This window comes from Panthera onca, chromosome C1 (assembly GCF_046562875.1).
Source record: "Panthera onca isolate mPanOnc1 chromosome C1, mPanOnc1 haplotype 2, whole genome shotgun sequence".
NCBI classification, from domain to species: Eukaryota; Metazoa; Chordata; class Mammalia; order Carnivora; family Felidae; genus Panthera; species Panthera onca.
The window spans coordinates 116,069,564-116,083,356 of NC_138346.1; the positions used below are offsets into that span (position 1 = coordinate 116,069,564).

Genomic DNA, 13,793 nt, shown 5'->3' on the forward strand with positions numbered 1-13,793 from the left:
ACTATGAAGTTAAGATCATCTTTAACTGCAATTGCTAGATTCTATTCAATCTTATGTCTTCATTTCAAGGAAAGTCTGAGGAAGAAACGTGTTGGAAATTCAGTAAATAAGGTTTAACTGATAAAATACCTGGTTTCGGTTACTCTATTTTTGGTTCCAATGTTTAGAAATGTCTCTGAAGTGCTTTGCTTTCCCCTACTTACCCTGTGGGCAGACACTCTTCTAGTCTCTTGTACTGGTAGCCAGAATTAGGGTTGATCTGGCCGCCCGGGGTACAGGCTGTGGCCTGGATAGTTAGCTGGTGACAGGCACACTTGGACCTGAGTAAGACAGAAGGGGACAATGGCTAGAGCTGTGAGGCTTCCTTTAGAGGTAGGAAGTACTACAGAAGCGCAGGGAGGTGGTAGTGAAGTTTCCTTTTCTTCTGTCATACATGTAAATGAATAAGGAAAAGACAGGAAAACACAGCAGAGTGAGAATAAGACAGAATGAAACCAATGGCAATTGAAAGCACGATGGGAGGGACACAAAGGAAAAAGGAGAATCAGAGAAAGAAACAAACACAGGACACAGGTACCCAGGGTCATGCAGTGGGGGCCAAGTTAGATATAAGACAAAGGAAGAGATGGAGAGAAAAGGCAAGGATAATGAAGTTGGGGACAGGGCCAGCAATTACCCTCCCAACTCACTTGTCACGGCACCCATCCTTGCAGTCACAGCCAACCAGAAATTCTGGGCCTGTGTTAATGAAAACACCCTTGCCCGGGATTCGTTCCTTACTGTAGGCCACCTGGGGTGGGGGGGTTGTGTCAATCTCATTGACACAGGATAGGGGGACATCTTCCTTCCCATAGGTGATGTCCAGAATGTAGTAAAAAGGTTTATAGGGCTGAAACTTGCGGTCCACAAGAACATATGGATCCAAACAGAACATCTCCAGGAAGAGGAAGTCACAGCCAGTCTCAAAAAGATAGCGTTCAATCTCCTGCATTGTCCGAAGGCAGAGGCCACAGGGTGTCTTATAGATCACATGAAAGCCCATCTTGCGGTTAACTCGGCGACGGGCTGTCATCCGCCGGAAGTCATAGAGCAGCGGGACCAGCAGTGGGTTCTTGCCCCGGTACTGTGCACTTCTCATAGGTCTAACTCGAGACAGACACGTATAGCTGCACACATGAGGTAAATAGAAGAGCTTCTCCATGGGGGCACGGTAGGAGGGCTCCGCTGGGGCCCGTTCTAACATGCCATGGAAGGCTGGGGGCACGGGAGGTGCTGGGGGCGCTGCTGGGGCAGAGGCTGTTGGGCCTAAAGGTGATCTGCAAATGACACGCAAGAGATCAGGTAAGACAGCAACAGGACCTCCCTGCTGCGTACGGACCCCTGAAGCTGGCTAACCCACTTGTCTCCCAAACAGCTGTGCTCTTGAAGCTGTCAGGTTTCCCATCGCTTCACCAAACCTGGACAATGAAGGGCCCCGGTTACTCCTCACTGACTGAGAATATCTCTACCTCAACAGTGTACCTTTTTTCCTAACACGTTTTTGGCCTGTGAATTATGGAAGTAGAGTCTAGTCTTCTACCAATGCTTTTTCCCCTTTTGTGTGTCCTACAGATATCTTTACTAATTCCTGTGATTCAAAGAAAGAGGCAATAGTGATCCCTTTCTATTGTACCAATGATGATGCCACATTCAGTGACAAGTTTTAACAAATGACTTTCTAGTGATTCCTTATTTCTTGGCACTTAGTTCCTAACTCAATTATTTTACATTCTGTTTCTTGGAAACTTTCCAGGTTAAAGCTGTCCTTTCAAGTTCAAACTCCTCACCATTATAACCTTAACTAAGCACCTTGGAGCCAAATAACGTCTCCATACAGTGACCATCTAGTCCACACTGCCACCTCCCCACAGAGAGCCTGGGAGTTTCTCACCTATATGTCTGGTTGCTCCCAGGTTTCCCAGCAGGAACATTTTCACTGAGTGCAGGAGATGTAGGGGAGGAATGACCAGAGCCCACAGATCCTGGTCGGAAGGATGTGCTCTTTTTGGCTACCTGCTTCCGAGATTGGGCAAGCTGACTTTCCAAGCTGCTAGGAGATCAGACATCATACAGTAAAGGATATGGAAATGCAATATGGAAGAAACTAGCAAATAAGAAAAAATATCACTCACTCATTGTCACCTGCCTGCGGGGACACAGGGGGAGCAGGGGGGGCAGGGGGAGCGGGTGGGGCAGGGGGAGCAGGAGGGGCTGTAGGCTGTGGGGGCTCCGTTGGCTTGAACTGGGTCCCAGTACTGGTCAGATCCTGGGTGTACTGGACCACAGGGCCTTTGCTCCTCACAGCACCTATATAGGAAAAAGGATATTGACCACTGAAGATGACAGCTGCATCATATATATTCATGCATACATGTTCTCAGTTTACATAATGTGAAAAAGTAGCAACATTCTGAGTGTTAAGACCCTCGGTTCTCATGATTTACACCAAAGAGTGAAAATACTGGCACAGGCTGGCTTTGACTCAAATAATACTTTATCTTCCTGCCCCAAATGATTTACGTTAGTAATTATGTTACACTTTAGTGAAAACTTATAAAAACATATTCTTTGATCAACTCATGTTATCAGGAAAACTCAACCAGAAAGTATGCCAGGAACATGTGAAAACAAAAGCGCTTTTGGCTTTAAAAAAAGTCCATGGATAACATACAAAGCAGTTATCCTCGTGTGGACAACAGGGGCAACTATTACCACCTCTACCCCTAACCTAAGCCAGTCGTTTCAGATCTGTATGGGGTCGTTTAGAAAGAATCAGAGCCACGACGTGTGGGGGCAGCACCACAAACCCATTGCCACAACTGGAAACTCAGGGCACAGGTCCCGTTTCCAGGGAGTCACTAGTGTCATGCTGGTAAACAAAGAGCAGCTTTTGTGTGTAATCTCCTTTGCTTTTGTCCATTTCTTTCCTCCCCCAGGGTACTTCAGGACATACCCATATTTGGACGTGTCCTGAGCGGTCCCCCTTGCTTCTTCTCTAGTGCGGAGGCTGAGGAGGTCTTCATGCTGAACATGGGCTCTAGCCGTGTGGAGCCTCGATAGATCCATTCGCATCTTTTGTCATCCTAGGGGATCGGGAGGAGTGAAGGATAGAGGGAAACGGGTTAAAGGCTAGAATCTATCCTGCCATCTGTGGAGAATACGCCTCCATGTGCCTCCTTGAAGGAAATCTCTCTGATGAGTCCCCAATTCCCTACCTAGTCAATAAACTTATGTTCCAGGCTCCATGACAGCCATCATACACTCCTTAGGAAATTATGGGAGAGACAGGTGTTTATATTGACTCTACAAAGCGTGACAAGGATCGTAAGGCCTTAGGAACAAAAAGGACTGTAATTCTAAGAAAAGTATGAGAGGGGGAAACAGGACATGTACAGAAGATCCAAGAGTTAACCTGGGCCTTGAAAGGTCATCAACCCCTAATTCCTTGATGCCTCCTTTTTGTCTATTCTACTAAAACCCTGACCCTGAACAAGTCGAACTGCCTGCTGTGTGCTTACGTACAATAGGAGTATCCTTAGGAAGAAAAAAAAAAACAAAAAAACAAACCAACATGCAGATTAGCATCATAATTAAATTCAGGGAATTTATCTTCAATAACCATCACAGAAAAATACAAAAGGACGAAGCAAAATCTGACCCGAAATGGTGAGAACAGGGAGGAGGACAAGAAAGAAGAAAGTTATGGAGGACGACAAAATCATCCTCATTACTGCCTCTTATGCTCTCCCATGCCACCCTGACCCTTCCTCCAAACCACGGGGGAACAACAGTACCAGGAAGAGGATCCTGACTAGGCTGCCGTCCACCTCCTCGACCCGGGACTTCCACCATGTGCCTTCCCACTCAGTCTTGATAAGCTGGCCACTCTTGAGTAGCACCATAGGGCGGTTGGGGTAGGCTGTGATGTACTCCTCTATGAAGTCTCGGCAGGAGATGTCTTCTATGTCCTCCCATGTCTTTTTCACTGTCCCAAAGAAGAATGAAGGCTCAGAGAGGGCAGGTAAGACGGGTCTTTTTTTTTTTTTTTAAAGTAATCTTTACACCCAGTGAGTCAGCCAGGTGTCCCAAGGCATGTTTTGATAGGAAAAAATGAATGGTTGGCCAGGAGATGTTGGGTATTTTTCAAGTTGGGAGGGAGAGAAAAAAATAAATGAAGAAAACATAACCTTAAGGAAGCAAAACCAAGACTACCTGAAAGTCCTGAACCTAATGTGTAAGTGCACACACAGATCAGGTAAATACTAAGCAGGCAATATGCAAATAGAGATGAGTCACTCATTTCATAAAAATGGATGTTTGGTTTAGGAAAATTCAAGTGGAGGGGCGCCTGGGTGGCTCAGTTGGTTAAGCATCCGATTCTTGGTTTTGGCTCAGGTCAGGGTCTCACGGTTCGTGAGTTTGATCCCCTGCATCGGACTCTGTGCGGACAGTGTTGAAACTGCTTGGAACTCTCTCTCTCCCTCTCTCTCTGCCCCTTCCCCACTCTCTCTCTCTCAAAATAAATAAAAACTTAAAAAAAAAAAAGGAAAATTCAAGTGGAAATTCTTGCTAACTTTATATAAGTCTAGAGATAAATAAAAAAAAAGCTCAGGCGGCATCATGAAATTGATAAAAAAAAAAATATTCGTCCTTCCTTCTCATTCTATCAGGCTACTTCTATGGACCCTGAATGCATTTACTGCCATGTTATGCGGAAACACAGCAGTGTTAGTTGACTCTTCTGTAATTAAAAATAACTGCTTTGTAACAGTCTATTCCCAAGCCAGAGACACGAGTGTAGAGGACAGCATGAAGCTTCCATCTAACACAGCTTCTACAGAAAGCAGATTTATACAGATATATACAAATGTTAGATGAAGCATGAGACTAGGAAAGAAGTAACACTTATTCCATTTAGAAATGAAACGAAAACATGCTACAATACAAGCATCCACTGAAAGTCTGTCATGATCTCTTAGTGTGCCACTCTTTGGCTATAAAGGCCCCAGCAGCACTAGAGATGGACAAATAGAACTGATCTCCCAAAGGATATTAATCAAACTTACACTCTTTGAGACAGAAGCACCAAAAATATCAGGGCTTTTCAACTGATTATCTTAAGAAATACAAGGTAGAGATGGAAATGGATGGAACTCAGAAAAAAGGGAGGGACACTCACGTGGCCGGCAAATGGGATACAGTTCAGATTGTGTGACATAGGAAGCGTACCCATCATCAAAGAAAATGAGAAACCTGTAAGGAAGGTGATGGTAGAAAGATCAGGGGTTCTGATATTTTTTAGCACGACCTACAGAAATCATAGTTTCCACTCTTGATCACAAATAGGACACACTCTTGTGAAGATGTTCCAGTCTACTACTTTCTTCCTATTACCGTTCCTTCCAAGGGTTAGGAAGCCTCTCAATCTAACCAACTTATCTCCACTTTTCCAACAGTTATTTATTCTTGTTCCACTACCAGGTTCGTATTCTGCTAAAACCATTTAGTCTCCCCTTCCTTCCTATTATCCTAACAATCTTGATGCCTCTCTTAGTTTTCCTCCAAGTTTTCTCCTTGAGAAAAAAAAGAAAAAAAGAAGGATCACCCACATGACTGCTGTGGCACAGAAAGAGCAAGGGTTTCTGGCCACTGGGGACTGAACACAAAAGCTAATTGTGAGATCTATGATCGAATAGTCACTCTACTGGACTTCACTCTCTTTACAATCCTCTGTCCAGGTACCTGAGCTTGTTTTTGACGTTTGGTGTCTCAGCTACAATGCCAGCATAGAGCCAGACCTGATTCCCATCCTTGTACTTGGCCACCACTCGACTGCCCACAAACAGCTTGTCAGCAGGAGGGTGGTAATCATAGGCAATATGGTTCCCTGACAGTAGACTCTTCCCTTTGTTGTCAAATTTCACCTTGTACTTCTTTCCTGGTCCTGAGTAAAAAGAAAAGATACACAAAAAAATTTTAAAAACCATTGGTTTCCATGTAAATAGGACTACTACATGGGAGACAAAAGGCAAGGCTGGGGGAAAAGAAATGATCGGCAATGGAGACCTGCAGGTTGCCTTTCATTAGCTCTTCTTCTAGCTTGAACATACCGACCGTCTGGATGGCAATAAGGGTGCCTTTGTGCCATGTCTTAGTTCTCTTCTTGCCCAGGATGCGCATGCTGACTATTAGGTCACCATCTTTGCTCAGTTCTCCAGACATCTGACTCAAGGTTCCTACGGAATAGAGCAAAGTTGTTCTAAAGAGATATGGCATAGACTGGGAACGTGAATGGAAAAGTAAAGAGGGTATAATATAGTAACCATGGAAAATGGGGTAATCAATGATCCTTATCACTTCTGGGGCTCTCTCAGGCAGACACAAAAAACTATACATGATTCAACTATTTATGCCAATAGGAAAAACTTGCAAAAATTGAAATTCACATTAACAAGAACATCTCACATCAAGTGTCTCTAGCTCTTTATTAACAATATTAATTATACTCATTAAATGCTAAGTAGCATTTACAAAACATTTTTCTGCAGGGGATCTAATAACAGCCCCATTCAATAAAGCTTTCTTCAGACCTCTTTACAAGAGTTTGAGTTGCTTTTTTTTTTTTTTAAGTTTTTATTTATTTTTGAGAGAGAGACAGAGAGACAGAGTGTGAGCGGGGGAGGGACAGAGAGAGAGAGGGAGAAACAGAATCCGAAGCAGGCTCCAGGCTCTGAGCTGTCAGCACAGAGCCCGATGCAGGGCTTTAACTTATGAACTGCGAGATCATGACCTGAGCTGAAGTCGGACGCTTAACTGAATGAGCCACCCAGGCACCCCTGAGTTACTCTCTTCTAATCTCTATCTAGAAGTAGTCCTGACCACAGAGCTAAAATGGTATTTGGATAATACGCACATCGGAAAATCAGCAGACAAAAGACTTAAGCAGACAAGGAAAACCTTTGGTGTCTAAAGAACCCAACAGAGGGGCGCCAGGGAGGCTCAGCTGGTTGAGCGTCCAAGTGTTGATTTCAGCTCAGGTCATGATCCCAAGGTCCTGGGATCAAGCCCCACATCAGGCTCTGTGCTGAGCATGGATCCCGCTTAACATTCTCTCTCTCTCTGCCCACCCATGCCCCTTTCCCCAGCTTGCACACTCTAAAATAAATAAAATGAAAAAAGAAAAAAATATTTTAAAGAACCCAAAAGAGGTGAAGGAGGATTCTGAGATGCTAAACCAAAGCCAGTTATCCATGAAATCTCTGTAGGAATTCACTCCCCCACCTATACCGGGGAACCTCCTGACCCTAACCTTTATGTAGATCTTGGGAGCTGCTCTTTTTGTTGACAGCATCCATGAACTTCTGGACATCTTGAGCTGACTTTCTTAAGGCAGCCATAGCCTCACGGAGCTGTAAGAAAGATGATGAGGGAAACAAGTTTTAAAATAGCATGGGTTAAAGGCACTTGGGTGGCTCAGTTGGTAAAGCATCGGACTCCTGATTTTGGCTTAGGACATGATCTCGCAGTTCCTGAGATGGAGCTCTGCCTCTCTCTTCTGTCTCTGCCCCTCCCCCACCCGTGTGTGTGTGTGTGTGTGTGTGTGTGTGTGTGTGTGTGTGCGCGCGTGCCCTCTCTCCCCTTTTCTCTCAAAATAAAATATCTTTTTAATTAAAAAAATAGCATGGCTTAGACTTGAGAATAAGAACTTGTCTTTCAAAAAAATAAAATGAGCTATATTTGGAAGGTCATGGTTACTTTATCAGGCGAAACTGCCCTTTCTTATAAATCTGGTTCAGAGATCAGCTTCAGGGAGCCTTCCTTGGTTAATCTCACCTAGCTGGTCGCCACCAAATTCTACATTCATATAGCACTTGTGCATGCATTTCTAAGTAACCTCTTTTGCATCCTTAGAACATCTACTAAAGGACTGGAACCCACAGGACTGATTACAGAGTGGATGATTATGTTGATGGCTGAAGCGACTGGTCAGGCCAGAAGTTTCTCACATTTTCTTTTTTTTTTAATTTTTAAAAAAAAAAATTTTTTTTTTTTTTAACATTTTATTTATTTTTGAGACAGAGAGAGACAGAGCATGAACGGGGGAGGGGCAGAGAGAGAGGGAGACACAGAATCGGAAGCAGGCTCCAGGCTCTGAGCCATCAGCCCAGAGCCCGACACGCGGCTCGAACTCACGGACCGCGAGATCGTGACCTGAGCCGAAGTCGGATGCTTAACCGACTGAGCCACCCAGGCGCCCCTCTCACATTTTCATATTCTTACCTCTCACCTTTACCTTCCCCATCCCAACTCACCTTCTGGTCTTTGGGTGTTCTGCTCCCAGCATCACCTATGGATGAGAAAAACTCAAATGAGCATAAAAGACAACATAAGAATTTCCAAGAAATCAACAAACTGAGCTACTTAAAAACATTATCACAGAAGCATTACTAATAACACGTGACAACTAAATATATAAACATATACATTAAGAGTACTAAATGGTCAAGAAAGATACACAGCAAATAGGTGACAGTGCTTACCTGGGGATAAAGTACTGGGATAGGTGGTAGTTTACAGGATTTTGGTTTTTCACTGCATTATTTTTCTTTTTTAAAGTAGGCTCCATGCTCAATGTGGGGCTTGAACTCATGACCATGAGATCAAGAGTTGCACACTCTACTGAATGAGCCAACCAGGTGCCATTATATTTAAATTTTTATAACAACAATTTGCTTATGGATTATCTGAATGATCTGACAAATGAGATGTGGTCAATGAATGAAGCAAAAGTATGTTTATTCTTGAGTAGTGCTGTCCAATAGAACTTTCCGCTGTGATAATGTTCTATATTGTACTGTTAAATCTGCTAACATTTGGCTACTAAGCACATTAAATGTAGCTAGTCCAACAGAGAAAGTAAATTCTGTATTTTATTTAAAATTTTTAAAAATTCAGATATAATTCACATACCATAAATGTTTAATTCAGTGGTTTTTAGTATATTCACAAAGTTGTTGTACAACTATCGCTACCACCTAATTCCAGAAAATTTTCATCACCCTGGAACAAAACCAACTAATGAGTATAAGGTTTCTTTCTGGGGTGATGAAAACACCCATTAGCAGTAATTCCCCATTCAACCTTCCCGCTAACTGCCAGTAACCACTAATCTACTTTCTGTCTCTATGGATTTGTCTATTCTGGACATTTCATATAAGCGAAATCATATATGTGGCTCATCACATGAAATTCCTTTTTATGGCTGAATAATATTCCATTATATGAATATGCCATATTTTGTTTATCCATTCACCAATTGATGGACATTTGGGTTGTCTCCACTTTTTAGCTATTATTAACAATGCTGATTTGAACATTTCTATAGCCATTTTTCTATGGGCACAAGTTATCGTTTCTCTTGGGTATACGGCTAGGAGTGGAACTGCAGGGCCATACAGTAATTCCATGTTTAACCTTTTGAGGAACTGAAAGACTTCCAAAGTGGCTGTACCATTTTTTAATCCCACAAGCAATATAGAGGATTCCAGTTTCTCCACATCAACACTTGTTACTGTCTTTTTGATTACAGCCATCTTAATTAGTATAAAATGGTTCTGACTTGCATTTCCTTAATGATTAATGACATCAAGCATCTTTCCATATATTTATTGGTCATTTATGAATCTTATTTGAAGAAATAACTATTCAAATGTCTTGCCCATTTTTTAACTGGGTTGCCTTTTTTCATTCTTGAGTTAACAGGTTTTTTTTAAGTTTATTTTTTAAGTTTATTTTTTAAAGTTTATTTATTTTAAGCTTATTTATTTTATTATTGAAGAGAGAGAGAGAGAGAGAGAGAGAGAATGAATCCCAAGCAGGCTCTGTGCTGTCAGCCCAGAGCCCAATGAAGGCTGGATCCCACAAACTTGATGTCCAAATCGAGTTGGACACTTAACTAACTGGGCACCCTAACGGTTCTTGGTATATTCTGGAAAATACCAGACCCTTCACATTTCGCATAATTTAAACAGTCACATGTGTATAGTGGCTACTGTATTGGACAGTGCCGATTTAGAGATTTATAACATCTGTTTAAATGGAAAGCAGGGGTGCCTAGGTGGCTCAGTTGTTTAAGTGTCTGACCCCAGACTTCAGCTCAGGTCATGATCCATGATCTCGCAGTTCACAGGTTCGAGCCCCATGGGCTCTGGGCTGACAGTGTGGAGTCGGCTTGGGATTCTCTCTCTTGCCTCTTTCTGCCAGCCTTCCCCCTCCATGCTCCCACGCAGGCATGCGCTCTCTCTCAAAATGAATAAACTTAAAATAAATAGATAAAAATGGAAAGCAATGGTGGTAATCATTTCACAATATACACATATATCAAATCACTGTTTTACACCTTAAACTAATACAATGTTATATATCAATTATATTTAAATAAAACTAGGAGAAAAAGGCAGCAAAAAAAGAAAAAACTAAAATTAAAAATAGAAAGCAACGTAAATGTTCTAAGAACAATGTCCACTTAACAAAATAAATAAACTGTAACATCTTCAGATGAGGTTCATAATGAATCTTCAGTAACAGGAGACTGCTAAAGATACATTAAGTTTTAAAAGTTGGAACACATAGTCATTTGTTGGATATGAACTCAACCTCGGAGAGAATACAGACATCCCTGTGCATTCCTCAAAGAGCTGTGAACATAGTATATGATTAAGGATCTGTTATCTTACACCTCTCACAACTGTAAAATGCTTCAAAACACATCCTACATTTCTTTCTTTCAGGAAGGACAGTTCTTAATCTTGTAGGGCCTTTGTATTTAAGTGCCCCTTAAAAGTAAAAGTATTCATGTGGTAAAAAAATTCAAACATTATTAAAAGGACACACAGTAAAAATACACTTCCCTCATACTCCTGCTTCTAGTACCTCTCCCCAGAAACAACCAATATTATCAGTTTCTGTTGCAGCCAAAGATAAATGTAAATATGTACTCTTTCCCCTATTCTTTTACTCACTTTCAACATGCAGTTTTTTTTTTTTTTTAATTTTTTTTTTTTTCAACTTTTTTTATTTATTTTTGGGACAGAGAGAGACAGAGCATGAACGGGGGAGGGGCAGAGAGAGAGGGAGACACAGAATTGGAAACAGGCTCCAGGCTCCGAGCCATCAGCCCAGAGCCTGACGCGGGGCTCGAACTCACGGACCGCGAGATCGTGACCTGGCTGAAGTCGGACGCTTAACCGACTGCGCCACCCAGGCGCCCCTCAACATGCAGTTTTTATGTTGCTTTTTATCCTTATACCTCAAATATCTAGGAAAGTATTTCCTCTTAGTACCTATAAATCTGATTCTTTTTATCCCCATTTTTTTTATTGTGGTAAAATACACATAACATAAAATATACACCACCTTAACCATTTTTAAGTGTACAGTTCAGTAGTTTAAGCACATTCATACTGATGTGCAACCATCAATTTTGCTGAAAAATATTAAGGACTAAATAAATTATTTTTATGTAGAACAACTAAATAGCATGAAATTATCAGCTATTCCTAAATTGATCTTTTAATAATGTCAATAGTTTTTGTTTTGGTTTTTGTGTTTTTTTGTCAGGGAGGGAGGGAGTGGAGAATATGACACGCTGACTCTCAAATACATATATAAGCACAAAAGATAAAAAGAACCAAGAAAAACATGAAGAACAACAAAGTAAGGTGACTGGAGTTAACAGATATAGAAACTAATAAAGTCCAGTTATACATAATACAGAACTGAGATAAGAAAAAATGACAGACCTGGGAATGCAAGCTGGTGTAGCCACTCTGGAAAACAGTATGGAGGTTCCTCAAAAAAACTAAAAATAGAACTACCCTACCACCCAGCAATTGAACTACTAGGCATTTATCCATGGGATACAGGTGTGCTGTTTCGAAGGGACACATGCACCCCCATATTTATAGCAGCACTATTAACAACAGCCAAAGTATGGAAAGAGCCCAAATGTCCATCGATGGATGAATGGATAAAGAAATGTCTTATACACACACACACACACACACACACACACACACACAGGTAGATACACACACACACAATGGTGTATTACTCGGCAATCAAAAAGGATCTTGCCATTTGCAACTATGTGGATGGAACTGGAGAGTGTTATGCTAAGGGAAATTAGAGAAAGACAAAAATCATATGACTTCACTCATATGAGGACTTTAAGAGATCAAACAGATTAACATAAGGGAAGGGAAATAAAAAGAATATAAAAACAGGGAGGGGGACAAAACATAAGAGACTCCTAAATATGGAAAGCAAACAGAGGGTTATTGGAGGGGGTGTGGGAGGGGGGATGGGCTAAATAGGTAAGGGGCACTAAGGAATCTACTCCTGAAATCACTGTTGCACTATATGCTAACTAGTTTGGATGTTAATTTTTTTTTTTTAACGTTTTTTATTTATTTTTGAGACAGAGAGAGACAGAGCATGAACGGGGGAGGGGCAGAGAGAGAGGGAGACACAGAATCGGAAGCAGGCTCCAGGCTCTGAGCCATCAGCCCAGAGCCCGACGTGGGGCTCGAACTCACGGACCGCGAGATCGTGACCTGAGCCGAAGTCGGACGTTTAACCGACTGAGCCACCCAGGCGCCCCTTGGATGTTAATTTTATAAAATTAAAAATAAAGTAAAAAATACAATAAAATAAAAAAAAGAAAAAAATGACAGACCAATGAAAAAGAACAGAAAATCCAGAAACAAATCAATACATATGGAAATTATTTTTTAATGTTTATTTATTTGAGGGTGGGGGAGGCAAAGAGAGAGGCAGAGAATCCCAAGCAGACCCCACACTGTTAGCACAGAGCCCGACACGGGGCTTGAACTCACGAACCATGAGATCATGACCTGAGACAAAGCCAAGAGTCAGAGGCTTAACCAACCGAGCCACCCAGGCGCCCCTGAAAATAATTTATGATAGAGCAGACAATGCAAAATCAGTAAGGAGGGATTCATTTCAGTAGTGGTGCTGAAACATTGATAACCATATGGAAAAAAATTTGATTTTGACCTCAAATACTACACAAAAAATAAATTCCAGTTGAATTAAAGACTTAAATGTGACAGGTGAAACTATGAAGCTTTCAAAGGCAACATAAATGACCTTTATAATAAAGCTTCAGGGCAGAAAGATGTAAAACACAATGACCATGAAAAAAAATCCTAGAGTATAACACCTGTTTATCAACAAATAACATAACAAATAAAGATAAACTGTAAGCTGGGAGTGATATCTGCAACACGCAACTGCATAGGATTAGTAACGGCAATGATCACTGAGTGAGCAAACAAACAAGAGACATGAACAGACATTTCAAAGAAAAACTACAGATGACTCACAAACACATGAAAAGATTCTCAAGTTCATCAGTAGGGAAATAAAATTTAAAAATCACAATACCAAGTGTTGTCAAGTATGTGTAGCACAGGACACTCTCATCCACTGGTAGTTACAAATCTAAATTGGTACAACCAATTTGGAAAGCTGTTTGGCCATTGCTTATCCAGTAATGTTAAAATTTCCATATCCTAAGAACTAGCAACTCCTTAGAGTATATATATATATACCCTAAAAATTTAGTAAGACTGCCAAAATTTAGAAAGATTCTTGCATATGTGGATTAGGAATCATGTATAAGAATATTTAGAGCATTATTTGAATTGAAAACAAATGAAATGCAACTGACA

General features: G+C 41.3%; 1 protein-coding gene across 7 annotated transcripts in view; it reads right to left on the reverse strand.

Annotated features, from left to right (window-relative positions):
• Positions 1–13,793, reverse strand: part of SETDB1 (SET domain bifurcated histone lysine methyltransferase 1) — a 34,870-nt gene that overhangs the window by 9,546 nt on the left and 11,531 nt on the right. For 5 of the 7 annotated variants that reach the window (XM_078451453.2, XM_078451452.2, XM_078451454.2 and 2 more), the window contains 11 exons: positions 8,352–8,386; positions 7,349–7,448; positions 6,150–6,275; positions 5,782–5,983; positions 5,219–5,292; positions 3,834–4,024; positions 2,993–3,122; positions 2,172–2,346; positions 1,931–2,089; positions 690–1,316; positions 204–320 (listed from right to left, as the gene is read on the reverse strand). In XM_078451453.2, coding sequence (XP_078307579.1) covers positions 204–320; positions 690–1,316; positions 1,931–2,089; positions 2,172–2,346; positions 2,993–3,122; positions 3,834–4,024; positions 5,219–5,292; positions 5,782–5,983; positions 6,150–6,275; positions 7,349–7,448; positions 8,352–8,386 — 1,936 coding nt within the window. Of the gene's footprint in view, positions 1–203; positions 321–689; positions 1,317–1,930; positions 2,090–2,171; positions 2,347–2,992; positions 3,123–3,833; positions 4,025–5,218; positions 5,293–5,781; positions 5,984–6,105; positions 6,276–7,348; positions 7,449–8,351; positions 8,387–13,793 lie in introns of those variants that run through there. The other 2 variants (XM_078451455.2, XM_078451457.2) reach the window with 2 other exon arrangements.